Consider the following 22,262-nt stretch of genomic DNA (forward strand, 5'->3'; position numbering starts at 1 on the left):
GACATGTATCTTATTTCCAATAACACCATCCAAAGAAATGATCGATTAGGTGACGGGATCAAACGCACCAGGGGGCAGGCTCTGCTTGAGCTTGTCGGCCTTGTCGGAGTCCTTCAGGACAAGGGTGTAGACGAAGCGGGAGCAGCGGACCTTGAACTTGATCTGCTGGTCCTTGGGGTTGCGCTTGATGCGAGCAGCTGTTCAACAGACAAGACCATCACGCGTTAGCCTCGACTTCATATCATTCATCCATCCCAATGAACCATTCCAATGTGCCCTTCCGATGATGGTCGGGTACCCGTCTCGAGCTTCCCCCCTCCTCAAAGAGCTAGCTCCGCGGAGCTTTCCACCTCATGATAACTAAGCGGCTAAAGGTCGGGTAAACGTACAGGACGCATCCTTGCGGCGGCAGACCTCGATGAACTGCTTGATGTCGGAGATTTCCTGAGGCATGGTGGCTAGTGGGGTTTGTGACTTTGGTTTGGGTAGTCGTGGATGACGGAAGGTTTGGATGACAATCGCGGGTCTCGAAGCTCGTCGGCGGGCGGTGCTGGCCGGGGGGGAGTAGTCAGCTAGCTTCTGTGGGCTGTAGGGTTGCCCCCCGGAAGCCCTTAGTTCCAGTGCCACGTCGTGGCGGGATATCCCGCAATGATACATGTGGCGGTGCACCGATACGGCGGCTGCCTACGGAGTACGGGGGATCGACATCTATCTATAGTGTTTTGGCCACCCTCCGTCTTATATCTACTGGGATATCTGGCAACAAGCTTGTTGTTCTTTTTGACAGATATCATCGCCTCCTTTCGCCTTCGTGACTACTAGCAATACTTTTCTCGTGTATACACAGCAGGCGAACTCTAGTCCAGAACAAAATGCCGACACCTTTGGATCGCGCATTAAATTCCAAGGTACTATACATCCAACCCCAGACATAATATCGGCGTCCGCAAGCTAATAATGCCTCAGAACCTATTCCTAGGTATATCCTTCTGAGCTGAATATTGTTGACGGAAAGTCCGATCTAACTTTGTCAGGGTTTGCCGGAATGGTGACTGCAGCGGCCGCTTGGGCCATCTGGGGTGGCGATATGTTCCCGGCTGAAGCTGACCCAACTGGAGGCACGGGATCGAATTCTTCTGTGGTTGTAGGTATACCAAACTGACGTCTAAAAGATCCGGAAAACTGGACTGCAGATGAAATGCGGACATGGCTTCGAGTTGTATGTTCTCTTCTTCCCTCGTAAACAAAACAGTCAATGTCGCCAAAAAGAGCAATGGTTTCTAACTGTCACTCCAAGAGGGGCCTTTTGCCCAGCGAAAGCGCATCGCGCGACGAGTTACTCGAGCGCATAAAAGCAAATATGCGTGTACCGCGAAGATCGGCGGCCCAGTGATGAGATAGCAGTCGCTTTGTTTCGGAAATTTTTCGTTTGGCGTGTCGTGGGGTATTTCCTTGGGTTTCCTTCCATTTTCCTTCTGCGGCTCGAAATGTGTAATCGCGTGGCTGGATCATAGCGCATAATGTGTTTATCATGTCGTCAAACCGCAATAGCAATTCTAGTAATTTTCATCAAAGGCGTAGTAGAAGGCGTCCTCTTCCATCATATTAATCTTGGTGTTGATCCTTCATACGACGAGTCGGAAGTTCTGGGTTTGGATAAGCCATTCTCGCTTGCGCTTTCCCTTGGGCCCGTCGGCGGATGGATTCGGCACCAGCACAAAGGTCTCGCTGAAGCCTCGTTGCGGCAGATCTCTGGACTCTCCAAAGCGCACATAGCCGCTAACGACGACCAAGATAGACATGTCCTTGACAGTCGTTTCAGTGGGGAGCTTCACTCCAGTGGATGTAGGTGTCGGATACGCCTTGTTGATAATCTGGCAATCGACAGACTGCACTTCATAATGCGTCGGGGACATTTGGTTGACGAAAATCTCTTGGACAGCGGCTCCATCGGCGACAGCGTTTCCGTTGAAAAGGATCATGGCCGTGGGCTGGCTGTAGAACGAGGCTATCGTGGAACGGTTATTCTCAAGGGCAGGGTAGAAGGACTGGACAAAGTCGGTTGCCGCTGCAGATTAATCCGAGTTAGAATTTTCAGGCAAGATACCGCTTGTAAATCGACATACCATCCGTAGAAACCTTTGTCAATGTGTCTTCTGAAGGAGGAGCCATTGTGATTCGGAAATGTTTTTGATGGATTCCAACAACAAATTCGGTGACCAAGCCAAGACACTGTTTATAGACTCAGATTCCTGAAAACCCCTGAGTAGTCCAAGAACGAGTTATTATATGGTGGTTGAATAGAGGGAACGAGGTAGATGCTATGTAAAGAATGCGCGATCGCGGAGAAGAGAAGCAGGCATCGGACGGCAGAAAAAAGGCACGGAAGCTTGGACCACCCGGAGATGATGATCGAGCTCCGACGAAAACGCCGGCTGGAATAAACCATCGTTGCTCCCACCTGCAGTCCCACGTCAATGGCTATCTCGAGGGCAGGTTTTCGTGCCGCTTCTTGGGCTGGCCAATTTCTGGCCTACAGTCGCCCATCTTGGAGATGCGTTCCCCGCACAAATGCCCGCCCAGTGACAACGATCCGTCCGCGTCAATTCGCAACGGCGGCCTCGGAAAGCGCTTCGAAGAAGCCGTACTATGTCACGACTCCCATTTTCTATGTCAACGCCGGTATGACCTCTTCGGATATTTTACTGTGCTTTCTCGCTCACTGCTAATGCCTTGGCTTATGTAGCCCCTCATGTCGGTCATCTGTATACTATGGTCCTTGCCGATGTCATCAAGAGATGGCGGACACTCATCGGAGACGCTGATGCACAATTGCTGACCGGAACGGACGAACATGGCATGAAGGTAGGGGCCAGTTGTTACTGTTTAGCACAGTATTGTGCTAATTCTGTATAGATTCAGCAGGCCGCGTTGGCTGCAGAGATGGATACGCAGGCGTTCTGCGACATGAACTATAAGACGTTTGAGGTAGGCAACATTCACTACGTTGTCAGCTTTTGATCTGAGGTCGGCTCTAACCTCTAAGTTTAGGCTTTAGCAAATGCCGCGAATATGGACTACAACTACTTCATACGGACGACCGAACCTGCGCACAAGGAAGCTGTTCAGTATTTTTGGGTATGTGGCTAGGAGATGCGTCCACACGCATAGCTTGAGGCTGATGTGTGTATAGGAAGTGTTGGAGCACCGGGGATATGTCTACACCGCGAAGCATGAAGGCTGGTACTCGGTTAGCGATGAGACATTTTACCCTCAGACGCAAGTACAAAAGTCGCTGGACCCTGAGACTGGACATACGAAGATGGTAAGCTGCACGCCAAAGGACCTGCCAAAACGATCGAAGCTCACCCAGACAGGTCTCCATTGAGACAGGAAAGGAGGTGGAGTGGTCGTCGGAAACCAACTATCATTTCCGTCTGTCAGGTTTCCAGGAGCGTTTGCTCGATCTATACAAAACTGGATTTATTACCCCGACGATGTACACAACCAATGTCGTCAAGTCTGTTTCGGAGGGCCTTCAAGATTTGTCAATCTCTAGGCCTGCGGAGCGGCTGACCTGGGGTATTCCGGTTCCCGGCGACAACACACAGACCGTCTATGTCTGGCTAGATGCGCTTGTCAACTACTTGACCAAGGCAGGCTACCCGTTTGCACCCGGTCAAGGAAGCCGCCTTGGTTGGCCTGCGGATGTACATGTCGTCGGCAAGGACATTGTTCGGTGCGTATTCGCCTTCAAACTTTCCATATACGCGAACCCTTGATTAACCGTGCAACAGCTTTCACTGCGTATACTGGCCCGCATTCCTTATGGCTCTCGACCTCCCTCTTCCCCGAAATGTACTCGTTCATGGACACTGGACCATGAACCGTGAGAAGATGTCGAAGTCTACGGGTAATGTGGTGAACCCCTTCTTTGCCATCAACCGCTTCGGAGTGGATTCCATGCGTTTCTTCCTTATCCACCAAGGTGCATTGGTGGGCGACGCCGACTACGATAATGCATACATCATCCGCGACTATCAGAAGCTACTGCAGAAGGGGCTTGGAAACCTTGCGCATCGGGCAATTGGCTGTGCCAAGGGTAATCTTCGGACTTACATCGAGAATGGCACGTGCGGCCGACTTCCACCAGCGACTCCGGCCGATGAGGCGTACGAATCAATGCTTAAAGATGTGCCCAAGAGAGTAGCAGAGCAGATGGAGAATCTGAATCCCCGTGCTGCCCTGCAAGAAATCACTACCCTAATCGATCAGGTAAGAGATAAAGATAGACCCACCCTATGATCGGTGATGATTTCCAGACTTGTTCTAATCCGGTCCACCCAGACCAACAAATACTTCCATCACGCAGAGCCATGGAAGAGTCCGAACGACCGCCAGCGATCTATTTTCAATGTTGCTGAATCACTGCGAATGGCCGGGATCCTGCTGCAGCCTGTCATGCCCACCAAGGCCAACGAGCTTCTGGACATGTTCCATGTAGACAAAACGGACCCGGCCAAAAGGAACTATGCGGCGGCGACGTACGGCTCCGACGCAGACTACGGAGTGGATGCGAAGAAGAGCATTCTATTTCCCCCTCTTATCGTGGAAAGTTAATGTGGCTGTCCTTTCCATTTGATAACAGGAATGGGCTAGGATCCAATCATGGACACTAGATTGGAACGTTCGGTCAGCCAGAACACGCACAATTAAGCACGGGTCTCCGCCTGGTGGAGGAGACTGTGGAAATCGAGCGGGTTTGGCTTTTCCGTTTGCTGCTTGAAATGGACTGCGTTATGGACGGCTCTGGGTCCCAGACCGTCATTCACACGCATGCAGGGGTGGAGAGAAGGTTTGTGTTATGTCATGGTATGGCGATAACTGGAGCAGAATATGCGCGAGTTTATCAACGGGAAAAGGGTGCCGACTGGGCGAAGGGTTGGTCGAATTCCTGATAGATAGACTCGGGGCGGGAAACTCTTGTGTGTAGGTTTCCCGCGGCAAACTGGGGCGGACTATATCGGAAAGCGTCCGTGTTGTATATCACGAACTATGGGTTTCAGCGCTGTATCATGGGGGGAGTATATGAGGTCTGTATCATATTCTAGGGGTTTTCTTTCTCTTTTCGATTGTAATATACATTTATCATCTTATACCTAATCCTGTCTCCTCTCCTCGTTTCTCCTACTATTTATTGAAAACAACCTCCTCTCATCCCATCAACTGACAGATCATATCATATCATATTCACCTCTTTACTATACTACTATTTACCCTTCCTTATAGCATTCCTATCCTCATCCCAATAACCATCGTCATCATCATCTCCACCAATTGAACACCACCACCACCACACCCCGAAGGGAAACCAAAAACCAACAGACCACAATGGGCAGCATCCTTCCTCCCACCACGGCTCCAACCTACAAAACCCCCTGGAACCCGACCCCTCTCATCGAATCCACAACCCTCTCCCGCGCCGCAGGATGTAGAATCTTCCTGAAACTCGAAAACATCCAGCCCAGCGGCTCCTTCAAGTCCCGCGCCATGGGCAACCAAATCCTCTCACACCTCCTCAAGCCCGAGAACCACCATCGTCCCGTGCACTTCTACGCCTCCTCCGGCGGCAACGCCGGCCTAGCTGCCGTCTGCGCGGCCCGGAGCCTGGGGTACCCCTGCACGGTAGTGGTACCTGTATCGACGAAGCCGCTGATGGTGCAGAAGCTGCGGAATGCAGGAGCAGCGGATGTGATTCAGTACGGAGAGACATTCTCGGAGGCAGGGCAGTACATGAAGGATGTTGTGATGAAGAACAAGAACACCGATGGTGAGGAAAGCGAAGGTATTGATGATGTTGTGAAGATTGCCCTGCATCCATTCGACAACGAGCCCATCTGGCAAGGGAACAGCACGATCATTGATGAACTAGTGGAGCAGATCCCGCCGCCTGTCGGGGAGGAAGAGGAGGAAGTGCATGCTGGTCGTGCGTTGCCGGTTGATGCTATTGTTTGTAGTGTTGGCGGTGGAGGGTTGTTGAATGGGTTGGTTATGGGGATTGAGAGGCATAGGGCCAAGGCTAAGATGTCTTCTTCTTCTGCTGCTGCTGCTGCTGCTGCTGCTGCTGCTGCTGCTGAGGATGGTGCTGCGAAGCCTGTTCATCTTGTGGCTGTTGAGACTAAGGGCACGGATTCTCTGGCTACGGCGCTGGAGAGTAACGAGCTGGTCTCGTTGCCGAAGATCACGTCGCAGGCTACGTCATTGGGGGCTATTAAGGTCTCTGAGAGGACGTTTCAGTATGCGGTGCAGCCGCCGCCGGGCGTGAAGGTGCATAGTGCGGTGTTTTCGGATGCGGAGGCCGCCAGGGGCGTGTTGAGGCTTGTGGATGATGAGAGGTTGTTGGTTGAGTTGGCTTGTGGTGTTTGTGTGGAGGCTGCGGTTGGGGGGGCTAGTTGTGCTTCTTCATCGTCGAAGGTGGCTGCGGGTCAGAAGAGGAAGAGGGGCATGGATGCTGGGTATGTGAGTAAGGATGAAGGGTATGGGGATGATCGGTTGTCTGCGGGGGAGAATGAGGATGATGGTCCGGTTTCTTCGCCGTCGCTGTCGGCCTCTGCTGGGGGCTTGCAGTCTAAGTTGAAGGAGTTGGTGCCGGACTTGAATGAAGACAGTCGCGTGGTTATCATCGTTTGCGGTGGCAGTAATGTTACAATTGATATGGCGGCAGAGTGGAGGAAGATGTTGGCTGAGGGGTGGGCATGAGAGCGATTGTTTACATTTCATGGCTATTTTTTCTATGGGTTGTGGTGTATCTCTTGGTTTTGTTTGTTCTTGTGAAAACTTGGGTTGCATGGGTCTCACTATAAAGGTTAATGATGTATGACACAGCGAGCTTGTTTTTTGATATATGATATAATATTAGCTGTTATTGACAAACTTTATCTGATATTTTGGAACCACTGCCATAGAATCACTCTAACAGGTAATTCTCCTTGAACTTCTCGCTCGCAATATACAAGATTCACATTGTCTTCATGCTGTAGCTGGAACCGCTGCACTGGTAATCGTCCGAATGCGATAATCCCAGTAGTTAGATCGAATGGGATCATACTTCTCCTTCAGCAAGGTAAGCATACGGACGGCTTCCTGTTCCGATGCCGGTTCGCTTTCCGCAACGAACACATCAGCCAGCCATTCAACAGCATGGCTACTCTTGACCTCAACACCACCATCTTCCTTATCGACAACGAACTTGCCAGCAAATTCCTTCCATTCCGAAAGAGGCCGACCCGCGGCACGCAAAACCCCCCGCGCATATGACCACGGGCTGCGATTCTCAGGCGCCCGGACAATCTTGGACTTAGCGTACTGCAGCTCAGCGTCGACAACGTCTTCATCGACAACGGCTAGTCGGCCCTTCTCCGAGGGGTCTCCGCCGCTATTTGGCATTCCAGCATCTGGCTCGTTATCGCGCGGACCAAACCGGAGCATGAAGCGGTGGTTCCAAGCGGAGTTGTTGCGGACATCCGATGCAATAAGGGCCTCCACGTCCTGGATTTCCCGCGGGGCATCCCAGAGCTTGAAGTGGCGGACGTACCAGTGACGGTAGGTCCAAACATGGTAGTTTTTGGAGTCTTGGGCAAACATTTCCATGAGGAAGTCTGGCTCCTTAGCCGGTGGGCTTGGGAAGTAGTCTGTGCGTGACATGAGAACTTGACGATGATGCCTGGTGATTGTCAGTTGCGTCGGCGGAAGTGGATGGAAGGGACAGCTTGCCATACCATATCTGATAATTCTTCAAATACTTGAGTGAAACGCCGTTGAGCCATTCCAGCTCGTCTTTGAGATCTTTGCCCAAAGCAAACAGAATCTTAGCTCGGTAAATCCTGATGGTTCTAGTCAGTTTTCAGTCCCAACGGTATCATACGCGGGCCGGTCAGGTTAAGCTTACCATACGGTATAGTGTGCCGGGTTCATCGAGATAATGTCTTCAGTCAACTTTAAGGCCCTTTCCGACATTTCGTTGGCCGCCATGACCGCTCGTAGATACGATGTGGCCTCAAGATAGTCCGAAGGATAGGCAATGGTAGCCAAGGGCTGAACACCTGATTCAGAGCCATCATTCAGCGGAATTGGCTGTATAGATGCCCACTCGGGATCAGATGCGTATTTTCCTTCCATGTTTCACTTTGAAAGTAAATACTTTCTAGATATAGTGGCTAGTAAACAGTATTATAACTGGTCAGGGGTACGGTGGTTCACGCTATACACATTCAAGGAGACCCTCCCCTCAGTTTGATATATAGGTGAGCTGAAGTGTTCAACCGGCTTGCACCCTGATGTCTCTGAGACAGCACAAGTTAGACCCTTGTCTGATATCCCGACGTGGTAGTGAATGACGTCCGGTAAAATCCGGAGAATCAGAACCCAAGCTTAAGTAAATTACTTGGTCGCAACGGAGCAAGTCGAGTCTGTGATAGTCACGTTATATGCTATTAAGTGTCGGGTTTACTATCCAACGTGCAAAAAGGACTGCGTGATATAGCAAATGGTGAAGATATTCATGTGGATGGATTGATATGCGCCAAAATGAGCGACTCTCCGTGCGGGTGGGGTATTATTGCCTGAGGCATCTGCAGAACAATATCAAGGCGGACAGCCATTTTGGGTGATTGTTCTGGCCAGTCTGCCATTGTTTTCCATCATGTTCATCTGGTACAACAACCACTAGTTGACCCCGGGTCTTTTTCTGAGCCACTATCAGTGGCGGTCACCGGTGCCTTTTCAAGCACCCAATCCAGAAATCTCAGTCATTGTCCACAATGATTCATAAAGGCAACGTGCGTTTCCCGAAGAGGATAAAAAGTCCCCAGACACAGTCATTGGCCCGCGATAAGGCCAGGCAAAGTGTCCCCCGCATTCTCCAACTTGACATGGCCATCGTCTCCTCATCCTCTGCCATATCCACCTGTTCGCTTTCTTTATCCTCAACTTACCATGAGCCCACCTCGGACCGATAATGCGTCGTGTCAAAAAGTCTCGTAATGGGTGTGCCCGGTGCAAGAGCAAACGAGTGAGTTGAGTATCTTTTTGAGCGGTGGCTACATAGTCCCGCCCCATGTGGCCCCAAACATTAATTTGATGCTCCGCCATTCAACAGGTGAAATGCGGGGAAGAACGACCTCATTGTAGTCGATGCACCCGCCTGGGTGTCAATTGCCCTGGATACGTCCAGTCTCTGCGCTGGGTCACCAAGTATCCGCCGCAGGCCCCCGGGGAGTCGAACAAAGATCCCACTGGCGATGTTCCCAGTGATTCTCGCACCATCCCGAATCAATGTTCCGATCCCAAAGATCTGACTACCAGCCCTGCCGACTATGTTGACCCACTGACACAGTCGTTGGCCACGGACAATGACAGCCTAAACTTCACCACTTCCGACGATCCGGCCAATCCGCAGGGTCTAGAATTAGGCGGACCAAGCGGTATATGTGACAACTTATGGGACTTACAGCAGTCAGGCTCGCTACCGGAACTGGCAGACCTCCATTCTCCAGCATCGGCATCAACAGCTAGCCAAAATAACCCGGCATTGAACTTCGAGACACCGGGAACTAATGCAGATGATCCATTCGGGCTGTTCTCTTTGGCCGCGCCGATTCTGCAAGATGAGCCTCACATCTTTTCTGGCTTTTCACCTTCTACGATAGTACGCCAGTACCCTCCACCTGGCTCGAGGCCATCACAGCGGGACTTCACCTCGATTCCGCAGCCCCTCAACAACCCTTCGTGGACGCTCGTGGAGTACTACTTCAAAGAGGTGGCGGCCTTGTTCTCGAGCTATGACAGTCAAATGAACCCATTCCGGTCGACGGTTTCCCGACTGTGGGGCTCGTCGTTGGCCATGTGTCGAACCATGCAGAGCATGGCGGCCGCAACGCTCGTCCACGACTTTCCCCAGTTCGGACCACTAGGCCGGAAAATGCGTGATGAGGCAGTCGACATCATCACAAAGGAATCGACACTGGACGACAAGTCACTCCTCGCTTTGCTGATGCTTGGCCAAACGGCCAGCTGGCATGACCCCAAGGACCTTGGCATTTCCTTTTTCAACCTGTTGCGAAATCATCTGGACACCAAGCACGCCGGGCCACCAATTCCAGGCCGTAGCAACAACCATCAATTCTTCGAAGAAGCTTTAGTCTACTGGGAAATGCTCCTGTCATTCGTGGCAGATGATTCGGCGGTCTTACCAGGATCCGCGGCCGCCACAACGGGTGAATCGCTCGTCCTACAACGCGTTCCTCATCCATGGACAGGCATAGCGCGCGACACCCAGCATACCGTCCAAGAAGTAGGAAGACTTATACGTCGAGAGCGAAGACGAATCCGCTCCCGCTGCTTTACCTCACACTCAGACATTGCACGAGCCCAGCGCGCCATGGCAAAAGCAACAGAGCTAGAAGAGCGACTTTTGGGTCTAGCACACCCAGCCGAAGCTGAAATCATCAGTCCAGGCGACGACGAAACCCCAGTCTGGCATCTTCTCACAATGGCCGAAGTATACCGCTGTACTGGTCTAATGCAACTATACCGGGTCTTTCCCGATCTTCTTCGCCAACGCCTACCCATGCAACGGCCTTCCCCAAACCCACAAGCTCCAGAATCAGCCATGCAGGATCCGTTTCTCTCTCCTCCAATGGGCAGTAGTACATCCTGGTACTGCGACCCTTCATGTCCGCCCCCCAAACCCACCGACCCTGCCGATCCAACAACAACAACAACCACCACCGCACATTCAGGCTCCGAATCCGACACTTACTACGATACCTGGCTGACCGAATTCGCCCTCACCACTCTTTCCCGCCTAAAAACCATTCCCCTTGAGTCTCGTACCCGGTGTCTCCAGCCCTTCCTCCTCGTAGCCTCGAGCAGCGAGCTCCGTCTTCCCCGCCTGCCCCCACTAGACGCTACTCTGGACAGCAGCAACGGCCCAAGCATCTCCTCCCATGCCATCGACATCTCGCAAACCCGTCGGTTCATCCTTGGCCGGCTCACCTCGTATCTGCACGTGCTCCCTCCCAAGCCCATTAGCGTCTGTCTGCAGCTGGTGCGGGAGGTTTGGCGGCGCATGGATGCCGGGGAACAGGACGTTTATTGGATGGATGTGATGATAGAAAAGGGCTGGGAGACGACGATGGGGTAGTCTTTCGATTCTTGTGTTTGCTTGAAGTGCCAGCTGGGGACTGTAATGAATGATGAACTTGAAAGGATTTAGTATTTCCTGTTCCAGGTGCTTTGTTCATATTGCTAGGGGTGTATATTTAGCGTTTCATAGTATTAGTACTAGTATCTAGGTCGTTTCTTCGGTGAAATCTTCGCATCAATGCATACTCCGTACTTGGTAATGACAAATCTTGGCAATCCTTGGAAAGATTCGGTAGTTGTACAGTAGTAGTATTCTGTTTTCAGTCCTGGGAACCTTGAGTTCAAGCATACTACATATAGAAGATAAATACACCTCTTGACTTGAAAATCGCATCGCTACATCACCTAGATACAACATAACCCATAAAGATGCAGACATAAGTTTTTTGTCACTGGGCAGGGGTCCCTAATGCAGCATTTGGAGAGAGATCTGGGACCATGAGAAACCCATAAAGGGGACGGGAGTAAAATGGAAAAAAGAAGAGAAAAGAAGAAAGGAAAAGAGAAATCAATAAATTGTGTATGGATAAGGAATACTATATTCCGTAGTTAGATAAGAGGCGTGTCGAAAAGTCTGGAAGGAATTATTATACACAGAAGGGAAGATGATGGTAAGTATAGTGAAGCCATAACAGAAGAAAGGGGAATTGAAGGTCGATTAAACAAATAAATATGCAATCGTGCAATGCCCTAACACCAAGCTCGGACGTAAGGGGAAATGATCGTAAAAGGTTCAAGCAGGATCGAAATGAGAGAGTGTGAGGGAAAGTTGACTTCAGACAGCTCGTTTCCAGAACTTCCAGCCTTCCCGACGTTCTTGAACGCCGACGCCAACAAGACGCTCAATGCCTTCGGGTCCATCGGCGTTCTCAAACTTCTGCTGGTCGATCTCTTCGCCGCCCTCTTCGTCGGTGCCGTTGTGTAGCACCGCTGGCCAGAGGACTCCAATACCGTCTCCACCCAGGGTTGTCTCATACTTGGAGAAATTCTCTGCAGCGAGTTTGCCCTCCAGCTCACGGAGCGCATCCACGCTGGCGTCCGGGCGCAGGAGTGTGATCGCACAACCACCGCCGCCTGCACCGGTCAACTTTGTCCAACCGATATTGGCAAAGTCGACCAGTTCCCGGATTCGCTCCAGTCGCGGATGGGATACCCCCAGGGAAACTAGAAAACCGTGATTGACACGAACCAGCGTTCCGATATGTTCGAGAGTCTCCTTATCGATACTATCGCCATCCACCCCCTGGAGCGCATCTTGCGCAGACACAGTGATCTTGTCAATGGCATCAAGGATCGATTCGGTGACGACTGGATGTTCCTTTTTGAGCTTCCCAACTTTGGCAACTTCAACGGCTGTCGAGCGGCTCTGTCGTGTGTCAACGAGCAGGAGCGGCAATTCCGGGAAGTTCGGTAGCGGTATGACTTTGGGGGGCTTCGAGTAGTCCTCTCTCCTGAAAATCACGGCCTTGCCGCCGGTGGAGACCGTGTTGTCCACACCACTTGGGTTTCCGTGTATACATAATTCTCCGACAAAAGCCCACCGGTTGATACGCTCAATTTGTAACTCCGCTTCATCCGGCGGCTGGTCATCATGGGGGCCTGCTAGAGTACGGATCTGAAGTAGCAACGCAGCACTGAAACAAGTGCAGACACTGGCGCTGCTTCCAAGACCTGCACCCATGGGGATAGTTGAGCGCAAAGTATATATAGCTCCTGGGTGCTGGGGTGAGCCCAAGGAGCAAAATAGGTACAAAAACGCCAGCGCCGACCCTTTGTGCTTCTTCCGTATTTCCTCGGATGCCTTGGGCGATATGTCTTCAACGCATGGTTTTAGAGAGTCGTACAGTTCTTGGTCGAGGCTGGTCACTAGGTCGTAATAGTACTTCTTCTTGGAGGGCTGTTTGAAGAGGTCCCAGGGTAGATCGTCAATGTTCCAGGTGTGGTTGAAATCCATGTCCCTGAGATTTAAGGTGATAGTGCGCTGCGATTTGGACAGGGTGGTTACGAGAAAGTAGGAGCGAAGAGAAATTGCGGCGGCCATGGCAGCCTTGCCGTGCACGACGGCATGTTCACCGAAGACGATGACCTTGCCCGGCGCGGACACCATGAAAGGGGGCGCCATGGGCGACGAAGCCTTGCGGGCCATGGCTCTTTTCACGGGATCGACCCCGTTGGTGGGAGAGGTGGCAGGGATGCTAGAAGTGTTGGTGATAACGGTGGTCGCTGAAGTGTTCGAGGCGGCGTCGGAGGTATCAGGACTATCGTCGCTAACGGTAACGGTTTTGGACTGAGGTGGAAGGGCATGATCGGGTATCAAATGGGACATATTGCGACGCTGGCCAGCTTTGGAGGCTCTGAGACTGCCGTTCTTGCGACGTACTCGCCCGTGGTGCATTACTGAAGCGAATGGAAAGGATACGTAACTTAGGGGGTTGCGATGGATTCGGGGGGGCTGAAGGTCGGGAAGGCTAAGCGTTAGGAGAGTTGGACGATGAGCATGGCGAGGAGAGAGAGACTAGGAGTCGCGGGGGAGAGAGAGAATTAATGAGAGAAAAAAAAGACCGCAAAAAGGCGCCCAAGCCAGCATGCGTGAAAACCGAACAAGAAGCAAGAGAGATTGAGAACACGAATCGCCGGGGCAGTTGATCGGACGGCGCGAGGCAGGGATCGCTGGATGCTAGAAGGGGAAGCCGGGGTGGCAGCCAATCACCAGGCCTCAATTGTGCATTAGTCACCGTTGGACGGGCGGCCATCTGACAATTGCTTCTTCTGGCCTGCGTTTAATCCTATCGCCTTGCAGCGCCCATTATTTCGTGGTCTAGATTCTACACGGTAGCCCTGAGTCTGATTACCCTCACTGCCACCTGCTGCACTCTTCGTGCTCTCTGCCCTCCCCCCGAGCAAGCAAATCACCTTTCTCCTTCCAGCTTTTGTAGCAAGGTAGTAGCACGGCGTCATCCAGACGCAATCCTCCAAAGGTCGGTGCGTAGGTATCTAGCCCAAAGCATGGGGTGTCCACTCATTGCTACCTTGATGCTACATTGGTCGGGGTATACCGAGCACGACGCTCTTTGCAACCGGTCTCGCCTAGGTTGGCGAATTCTCCCATTCAGCCGAGTATATATTCCGTCTAACCTCTCGGGTGTGAGCTCTGACTGGAAGATTCCAGTGGTCATAAGACGGGGGACTGATCGGAGACGGCTTCCGGAGTATATCTGTTTTAAATTGCATCTCCAGCTCGCGGGCAAACACGTCAGTCGGAACCTTCCACGGCATATCAGCTTGGTAAAAATAAAAGCCCGGGTGTGAATGGCCACTCACTGCAGCAATTGATGCCTACACACCTGCTAAAGACCACCTGAGTTGGGCTGACATTGTCTGGTATCAACTGTTCCTCTGATGCATCTCTCGCTTCCGATTGAGTAACATAATCCATTCTCTGGCGGTGATCCTTGCTTTATCAACTCCAGCTCTAGGGAGTATTCTGCGCTTAGTATGATCGTAGTAAGCAATATTTAGGGAGCTCGTCTTTCAGACAGTTGAACCTTGATGTAGGTTGATCTTCAAATCAATATTGGAGTCCATCAAAATCGCTTTTCTAGCCATTTCAAGCAGCTGGATTGACAATGCTTGGAATCATTTATCATAATCATTTCCAAATGGGATGGAAAAGAATCAACAACTTGTGATAGTATTGGATTGGGCATGAGTGTGTTAGTCCCTTTACTGTGTTGCACCAAGCCAGGGGAACGGTAGTATGCAATGGATGGCAGTCAGATGATTCCAGATGCAGACGGGGCCACTGCCAAAATGCAGTTGCAAACTGGCCCACCACATGCCATTCGCTCCTCATGCAACATGCTGGGCCTCCATCAACTTTCAAACTAGACCACATATCATCTGCACAATATTAACCTTCTTAATGAATAATGGTCATCAACATGATCCTACTTGATTCTTTGGCTTCAGTCATTCTTACTGACCCATCGAAACTGTTGACTGTCATCAAGATATAGTACCGGGTACGAGTCACTGTCCACTTCATGTCTAAGAAAGAAGAGTATACAAGACAGGTGTCAAATACACAATAGCGCTATCTCGCCTAATGGTTTGAGGAACAATGACGTTCTTATGCAATTGACATTAGAACGACAGACACAGCACTCCCAAGCCGGATTCTCTGATCAACTACTCCCAGCAGGCTCAGAGCCTCGACCCTTTTGATGCGGAGTCTGGTAGCATTTGAGGATCAAGTTCGGCTATTTAGTGGTTGCGATCTTCATCTGAAGAATTGCATGATCATCTCATGGCATGGTAGGACCCTGTCTCATAGGGGCATGACAACCACTGTATCATCCTGAGCTCACATCAGAGCAAGATTCCTTCCCAATTGGTACAGGATGATCTTGAACCTTTCTTTGGGTAGATGATCAGTGCCATGCCGCGACTCATGCAAATCCGTTGAACTTCCGTTCGAAGACTTGCTAGTCTTCAAGATATTGGCTGGAAGCAGAGAAGAGACATATCGTTCGCCACAGGACTTTTAGTTTCTAGGTTCCAAGCCGAGACAGAGCTGGTTAACATAGGCTGAAACGATCTGCTACATGTTTACATCATCCCGATAGACTTTATACTTCCTTGCTCTGACATTTGACGTTTCCTTCCCCGGAAAAATATACAAGGACCTGACCAAACAGAGTGCAGACTGTCAGCCAGGAACCAGCCACCGGCCTCATACCCCGACCACTAGAGATATTCTTCAACTAGATCTCGATTAGGCGTTACAAACTACATGCGGCAGATTGTTACCGAAAGTGTCAATTGGCTAGTTACTCAAGCTCAAATGCCGCATTATGCAGAAGATAAGCGCCGAACTCTGAGCCAGGTCAATCATCAATGCTTTGCTCTTCAAATTGCCATGACAAGAAAGACTACAGGTTTAGGAGACAAGACCAAAAGACATTTTGGTAAAGCCCCCGAGTCCGAAAAGCCAGTTCCTGAAACGAGCAAGATATATTTATCTGGAACCAAGTAAATCCTAAATCAAACCTGCGCTGTTGTACAGATCAGGGTATTAACAGGAACGGACAATCAAAAATTGCATTGACATCAGTAAGCGAATAAAACAGTTCGAAGAAACAGCGTTTCTTCGATGAGCCTCTGTCCATATAAACACGGGCTTGCCTGCAGCCATGAACCTCAGATTCGAATCCCAAGATCACTGAACTACCTTACAAAATCAAGTCACCAAATGTCTAAACTCCTCAACGCTGTTACTCTGCTCGGTGCAGGCACTCAAGGCTCGCGCCTTGCTTTCATGGTATGTTTGAGTCTCTCATTTAATATCAGAGCTTTGGTTTTACTAGTATCGGGAATAGTGGTCTCGCCAAGGGAGACCAGTCTACCTTGTCGACAAAAGCCCTGCCCAGCTAAACCTGGCATTAGCCACCATACAAAGGCTAAGAGCCTCAGATCCAGCTGGGAAGGAAGGCAAAATAACTAGTCTCTCTGTCGACGATCTGGACCCAGCGCTCCGCGACTCCTGGCTCGCTATTGAGGTAGGGAAAGACCACCAAGCACTGATACACCCTAGCTGACCCCTGTCAGTGTGTCCCAGAGGACCTGGAATACAAGCGGTCCGTGATACTGGACCTCGACAGTAGATCGCACTCCCAGACAATCATCGCATCAAACTCGAGCAGTTATTCCATTACAGACATCTGTCATGGATTATCCCTTAAAGCAGATGATCGTTTCGTCAACCTGCATTCCTGTAAGCCCAATACCTACCAAGAACTGCCCAGTGAGCAGCAACACTAACTATTACTTTTCCAAGTCTGGCCACCCGAGACAACAGGTAAGGAGGCCAGATCTAATCCAAGCAAGAAGAGCCTTTTCAATGTGCTAACTCCCTTCGCTTCAGCGATCGAAATCATGGGCTCCAGCCAAACCCGACCCGACATCATCCCTCTCCTTATGAAGGAAACTCATGACCATGGACTCCAACCCTTCCACGTCCGCAAGTCCTCCACAGGCTACACCTTCAACCGGTATCTCGCCAATCACGTTACATGGAACACGGGTATACATACTAATCATGTATAGCATCTGGGCCGCCATCAAGAGAGAGACCCTCCTGGTCTTAGAAGAGGGCATCGCTACGCCCGAGGAGGTGGACCAAATCTACAAGTGTGTGCTGAACACGCCCCGAGGGCCGTGCGAGCTGATGGACATTGCTGGACTGGATGTGATTCTCGCCGTCGAGGAGCATTACGCCAAAGTGAGGATGGGAATCCCTAATGCGCCGCGCAAATACCTACGAGAGATGATCGAACGGGGTGACCTGGGTGTCAAATCCGGCAATGGCTTCTTCAAATATAGTACTTAGATTGGGAAAGCCACTACTGTTTAGTAGACCTATAGGGTGTGTGCCAGTTTGATTCAATGGGCAAGTCTTTTCTGTATACATTACATCATGCTTCTTTCATAGATTTCTTACCTTTAGAACATATATGCAATTCTTATGTTCAGTTTCTTTCTTTTTTTTTGGAAGCAGTCAAAAGCTGTTATACACGCGGTTGGATGAACGGGATACTTGCTAAAACCGGAGTGAACCAATAAGTGCACCAACTGGCAAGAGGAGGGGAAATCATGCTTCTTGATACTCTTATGTCTACGGTCTCTGGTTCTTGGCATCTCTGTAAAGTCTGCTTGATTGTCTCGTGCAGGCGTGGGTCTATCCTTGGGGTTACTTGAGTGTACCGATAAGGGAATGGTAAGGTGTGGGTATTGGTAGATGACACAGTTGGGATGGGTCAAACCATCGGTTACTGAAGTCTACTAGTACTACTAGGCTCGGTGATATGATAGTAGTATGGGTTTATTCATGGAGGAGAAGAATATCTCCAAGTCAATATTAACATATGCATATGCTATGATCAGTCAATGTACCAGTAGTCGTATATACTATGGCTTAGCGAAAATGTGCAATGCCTTGCTCCCCTTTTTATGTTCAAACCCTTACGCTAGAGATTCATCGTCACAGTCATGCTGTTGCTATGGACCAGCAGACACGGCGGCAATCCTTGCCAGAAGACTGTCAGGTCGCTCAAATACGAGGCACTTGCTGCCTCGTTCTGTGCAGTGCCTTCGGACGGCGAAGGCAAGGTTGTGAATAGGACAGCTGTATCACCACTGTGCTGGTTCATCAGTTCATTCAAGATCAAGTGCTGCGCCCGACTAGGGAGATCATTGAATGATAAGGGAACTGATGCCTGCCTTGGATATCCAGACGCGGTTTTGGGGATAGATGGTCCTGAAGAAGAGCGTCGTGTGTAAATGGATTCAATCCGGTTAGATGTACGTGGAGGAGATGCACTAGGAGCGAACATGATTGAAGGACCCGCGCCCTCCTCTGTGTTGACACGAGCTTCAGGAATTGGCGATGAGCTGAATCGGCTGCTGGACGGCGACCGGGTAAATTTTGGCCGGGATGGACTTGACTGAATCTTGGGGGATGTCCCATCGTCGCATGTCATAATGATTGACGGAACTGCCTGATCCGGTGCAACCTCTTCGGTAACCTTCTGTTTTGCCTTAGAAGATCCTGCCGGTTCTGATTGAGGACTCTGGATCCCGTGTTCAGCTTCCTGGCCGTTTTCTTCGTCGTCGTCTTCCTCATCCAAGTAAGGAGGAAACTCCCCTTCATCACTACTCTCACCTGTGCTGCTCTCGCTGCTGTCGTAGTCAACAAAAGCATCCAGCAAGCGATGGGTTTGCATGCCTAAGCTGACACTTCCAAGCCCTCTGAAGCTCGAAATTGATCGCCTGCGCTTGGATGACTCCACCAATTTCCTCAGCCCACCGGCTAAAGGTTGTAGTGGCTTGTGAGCACTTTCGGGGCTTTGCATGGGCCAACTAGGAACCCGGTCGTCTGCCCTTTTGATAGCACCCACTTCAGCTCGCTGCTGAGCTTCATGCTCACTCCTAGATTTCTGTATATCCTGCCACCATTCTTCGCTCCGTAAAGCTTCATGGACTCGAGGCTCCGCATCCTCGGTCTCCGGTGAAATGTCGCCGTTCACGATGATACGGTAGGTTTTGAGGTCGCCGCATGCCAGCCAGAAAACCAAGACCTCGGCCTCTATCCTTAGCTTCTCGAGAAGCGCTTCGACCCTTCCTCTCTCGTCTTCAACGTCGGTTTCGTACTCAACGAAAACAGCCACGCGAAGCTTGTACGTCTTTTTCCACGACGGTACAGTGTTGAGGATACACCCTAATTGTAAGATGAGGGTGTAGGTGTCAAAGTTTGTGGTTAGAACATTCTTCTTGCTTTCACTGTCTGCACCAAGCTCTGCGCTCATCTGTATCGGCCAGAGGTCAATATACTTCTTTCTGTGCTGTCCGTGTGGTCCAGGAAGCTCGAGATCCTCAAATCCCTTCGCCACAGCAACATTCATACGCAGCTTGAAGAGCAGATCTTCTAGGATGGTCACATATGTCTTGGTTGACATCGGTGGCTCCTGCGAACCGTCTTCCGATATCAAAGGCACCAGTTCGCGAGATATGCGTCTTCCACCCGATTCTCTCCGGCTTGAGAGGGATGGTCTCTCAACCAGCGATTTGCCTTCGCGGAATTGATCAATCACGACTATGTTTGGCCTCATACCTCCCAGTCCAGCACTTAGTGTGACATTACGGACACCCCATTCAGCAGTGGGAGAGACTGTAATATTGACAAAGGCCTTCACTCGGGAGTTCTCAACGAACTTGGTCCATGCAGTCTGCTGCCGTCGTGCCTCTGGCACAGCGGTGGTGAAATCATCTGTCACGAGCACATGGCCCAGCACAAACAACCCTCCTTTCTTCAGAGAGTTACAAAATGAGATCATCTTAGACTGCTCGCTGAGATCGTTGACAAACAACAGGATCTGAGGCCGCCAGAACTTAACATGCTCCTGGCGAAGCCGAAGCAGATATTTTCGCACTTGATGATAGATCAGACTCTGGCTGACATCGCCCCAAGACTTAGGAGGCGAGGTATAGTGGATTAGCAGGAATAGCATCATCAGCACACCTACGCAGCCTGTGGCGTAGATCCCGTCAACGAAGAACATGCTTGCGCCGCATACCAAGGTACCTGTCGCGGCGGTTTTCCAGTTGAAGTAGTGAAAAGATGGGCGAAAGTTGGGGGCAGACCCGATCTTTAGGAGGAAACAGGCGAGATTCGTCACCAGAAAGGTCATCAGATAGGTCATCGTAACGAAGGATGCAATTTGGTTGATGTCAAACAGCATGGTGAGTTGTGCAACCATATAAGTGACGATGATTGCGTTAACGGGCTCATCGGTCTTCCTAGTACCCTTGCCGAAGAAACTTAGGCCAGGAAGCAAGCCGTCTCGCGCAACCGCCTGGAGCAGTTTTGCTGAGCCAATCACTCCCATAAGAGCAGAGAAAAAACTTGTCGCGAATTCCCCCATGAGTATAACTGACCCGGAAAGATTTGCCTGTACTTGGTGAGCGACGCACGCCGTTCAATTCATGTAAATTACATACCACTTGAACAACGTTGGCATTCTTATAGAATGATTCCCGGGTGATCGAAGCAGCCATGGCAAGAATTACAATAGCATAGGTGATGAATGTCAAGACTAGCCCACACAGTGTTCCTTTGGGAATCGATCTGCTGGGGTTCTTAAGGTCACCAGACATGCTCGCGCCGCTGTTGGTACGTGAGCTTGGTGTTCTTAAGATCTAGGAACCGTACCTACGCGAATATACCACCAGTAGCAGGGAACAGGATCCCGAATAGATCCTGGAAATTCTCCCGTCCACGTATTTGGCTGCCAGCAGCGCCCCTGGTAAGCTTGGGTTTGAGATTTTCTAGCAGCGTCTGAAGCCGCAATCCTGTGAATTCTACCCCAACCTTTGGGATGCTGAATGGCTTCATGAATACGGCAGAGACTGGTATGCTGAAAGTCGCGATGAGGAGAATGATAAGCAACCCGTTGCTAGCTCTGGAGAATATAGAACTTCCCGCTAAGCATATCGCGGTACACATGATGAGGATGACAGTTCCCCAGAGGTATTGCCACCAGAAGCCTTCTCTAAGGAAATTGCCCCAAGTACCAGACTCAGACCCGAAGTTCTGTGTGAAACAGTCAACAAGACCGACGGCATTCATACCGGTATTCAGCACATAACCCAGATAGAACACTATCCCTATAGACCCACCAAACTCAGGACCTAGCGATCGAGATATAAGATAGTATGCTCCACCTCCTCGTACTGTTCCGTTGGTTGCAATAGCGGATAGAGACATAGTCGTTACGAGATTGATTGTGTACGAAGCGACCAGTAAACCTACTTTCTGTCAGACCCCAATTGGCTTGTGCGGGCGATGATAGAAGGACGCCATACCTAACATCCCTAATAACCCAGCTTGACCTAGGATGAAGCCAAAGCGAAGGAACATCAGGATACTAAGGACGTTCAGGGTGGTCGGCACAAAGACGCCAGAAAATGTTCCAAGCTTATCAGGACTGTCAAGCGTACGGTCTTTCTGGCCATCTCTTTCCTTCTGACCCTCTCTGAAGGGCCCAGGGGGTGAGCGATTAGCATTTAATCTCTCTCGAGGAAGTTCATGCTTTCCGTCACTCCCCTGCCCACTCCACCAACGAGCAACATTATCTATGACGTTCTGCTGGGATTGTCGTCGGCTACCGGATGAGCGGTGGTGGAATTGCGGAGGCTCGTGCGAATGAGAGGAGGAACTCATCCTCCCGTGGAGGAACTTGCTACTTTCTTCGGGAGACGCATTGGCAGATTCGCTCGGATCCAACCTAGAAACGTCTTCTTCAGCCGCCCGCGTGGAGAAATTGGGTCTCCTGCGGGACAGAGACTCCGAGGCACTGTCAGCCCGTCCGTCAGTCATGGATAAAGGGCCTCCGCTCCTGGTTGTAGGAGCTTTTCTCCTCCCTCATACAGCAATGACACAATTGAAAGCGAACGAATCGGAGGCACAAGGACGATGAGATGGTGCTAAGACCGGGTAAGAG

The 22,262-nt window shown here is 50.7% G+C and overlaps 10 protein-coding genes across 10 annotated transcripts; 5 read left to right on the top strand and 5 right to left on the bottom strand.

The window, feature by feature from the left end:
- Window positions 1-45: 45 nt before the first annotated feature.
- BO88DRAFT_331279 (60S ribosomal protein eL38) lies at window positions 46-453 on the bottom strand (the record flags this gene model as incomplete). The annotated part of the gene is made up of 2 exons (XM_025702667.1): window positions 46-197; window positions 390-453. 2 exons carry the CDS (start codon window positions 451-453, stop codon window positions 46-48), a joined length of 216 nt encoding a protein of 71 aa, XP_025567609.1.
- A 419-nt stretch (window positions 454-872) lies between these two features.
- Window positions 873-1,393, top strand: BO88DRAFT_449682 (Ish1 domain-containing protein; the record flags this gene model as incomplete). The annotated part of the gene is made up of 5 exons (XM_025710514.1): window positions 873-908; window positions 967-979; window positions 1,035-1,148; window positions 1,173-1,219; window positions 1,298-1,393. 5 exons carry the CDS (start codon window positions 873-875, stop codon window positions 1,391-1,393), a joined length of 306 nt encoding a protein of 101 aa, XP_025567610.1.
- Window positions 1,365-2,198, bottom strand: BO88DRAFT_105297 (putative nuclear transport factor 2 domain protein). The gene is made up of 2 exons (XM_025701229.1): window positions 2,127-2,198; window positions 1,365-2,068 (listed from the first exon to the last, which is right to left on the bottom strand). The coding sequence occupies exons 1-2, from the start codon at window positions 2,170-2,172 to the stop codon at window positions 1,626-1,628; spliced, it is 489 nt and encodes a 162-aa protein (XP_025567611.1). The 5' UTR covers window positions 2,173-2,198; the 3' UTR covers window positions 1,365-1,625.
- A 279-nt stretch (window positions 2,199-2,477) lies between these two features.
- Window positions 2,478-4,620, top strand: BO88DRAFT_330615 (methionine--tRNA ligase MSM1; the record flags this gene model as incomplete). The annotated part of the gene is made up of 8 exons (XM_025702643.1): window positions 2,478-2,682; window positions 2,747-2,865; window positions 2,917-2,988; window positions 3,052-3,138; window positions 3,194-3,325; window positions 3,378-3,739; window positions 3,798-4,275; window positions 4,348-4,620. The coding sequence occupies 8 exons, from the start codon at window positions 2,478-2,480 to the stop codon at window positions 4,618-4,620; spliced, it is 1,728 nt and encodes a 575-aa protein (XP_025567612.1).
- A 771-nt stretch (window positions 4,621-5,391) lies between these two features.
- Window positions 5,392-6,759, top strand: BO88DRAFT_330304 (putative L-serine dehydratase; the record flags this gene model as incomplete). The annotated part of the gene is made up of 1 exon (XM_025702627.1): window positions 5,392-6,759. The coding sequence occupies one exon, from the start codon at window positions 5,392-5,394 to the stop codon at window positions 6,757-6,759; it is 1,368 nt and encodes a 455-aa protein (XP_025567613.1).
- Window positions 6,760-6,820: 61 nt separating this feature from the next.
- Window positions 6,821-8,479, bottom strand: ramB (bifunctional protein farnesyltransferase/protein geranylgeranyltransferase). The gene is made up of 3 exons (XM_025701230.1): window positions 7,949-8,479; window positions 7,779-7,883; window positions 6,821-7,723 (listed from the first exon to the last, which is right to left on the bottom strand). The coding sequence occupies exons 1-3, from the start codon at window positions 8,176-8,178 to the stop codon at window positions 7,030-7,032; spliced, it is 1,029 nt and encodes a 342-aa protein (XP_025567614.1). The 5' UTR covers window positions 8,179-8,479; the 3' UTR covers window positions 6,821-7,029.
- A 537-nt stretch (window positions 8,480-9,016) lies between these two features.
- On the top strand, window positions 9,017-11,364 carry BO88DRAFT_380583 (uncharacterized protein; the record flags this gene model as incomplete). The annotated part of the gene is made up of 2 exons (XM_025704536.1): window positions 9,017-9,070; window positions 9,158-11,364. 2 exons carry the CDS (start codon window positions 9,017-9,019, stop codon window positions 11,201-11,203), a joined length of 2,100 nt encoding a protein of 699 aa, XP_025567615.1. The 3' UTR covers window positions 11,204-11,364.
- Window positions 11,365-11,740: 376 nt separating this feature from the next.
- Window positions 11,741-13,600, bottom strand: erg12 (mevalonate kinase; the record flags this gene model as incomplete). The annotated part of the gene is made up of 1 exon (XM_025711567.1): window positions 11,741-13,600. The coding sequence occupies one exon, from the start codon at window positions 13,598-13,600 to the stop codon at window positions 11,981-11,983; it is 1,620 nt and encodes a 539-aa protein (XP_025567616.1). The 3' UTR covers window positions 11,741-11,980.
- A 2,856-nt stretch (window positions 13,601-16,456) lies between these two features.
- On the top strand, window positions 16,457-17,593 carry BO88DRAFT_449689 (3-hydroxyacyl-CoA dehydrogenase family protein; the record flags this gene model as incomplete). The annotated part of the gene is made up of 6 exons (XM_025710515.1): window positions 16,457-16,525; window positions 16,584-16,763; window positions 16,813-16,978; window positions 17,042-17,062; window positions 17,129-17,255; window positions 17,311-17,593. The coding sequence occupies 6 exons, from the start codon at window positions 16,457-16,459 to the stop codon at window positions 17,591-17,593; spliced, it is 846 nt and encodes a 281-aa protein (XP_025567617.1).
- A 637-nt stretch (window positions 17,594-18,230) lies between these two features.
- BO88DRAFT_449690 (putative cation chloride cotransporter) lies at window positions 18,231-22,138 on the bottom strand (the record flags this gene model as incomplete). Its single annotated transcript, XM_025710516.1, has 4 exons — window positions 18,231-20,711; window positions 20,761-20,926; window positions 20,976-21,567; window positions 21,625-22,138. The coding sequence occupies 4 exons, from the start codon at window positions 22,136-22,138 to the stop codon at window positions 18,231-18,233; spliced, it is 3,753 nt and encodes a 1,250-aa protein (XP_025567618.1).
- Between the last annotated feature and the right edge of the window lie 124 nt (window positions 22,139-22,262).

The sequence above is a fragment of the Aspergillus vadensis genome (genome assembly GCF_003184925.1).
Source record: "Aspergillus vadensis CBS 113365 unplaced genomic scaffold BO88scaffold_2, whole genome shotgun sequence".
In the NCBI taxonomy this organism is placed as follows: Eukaryota; Fungi; Ascomycota; class Eurotiomycetes; order Eurotiales; family Aspergillaceae; genus Aspergillus; species Aspergillus vadensis.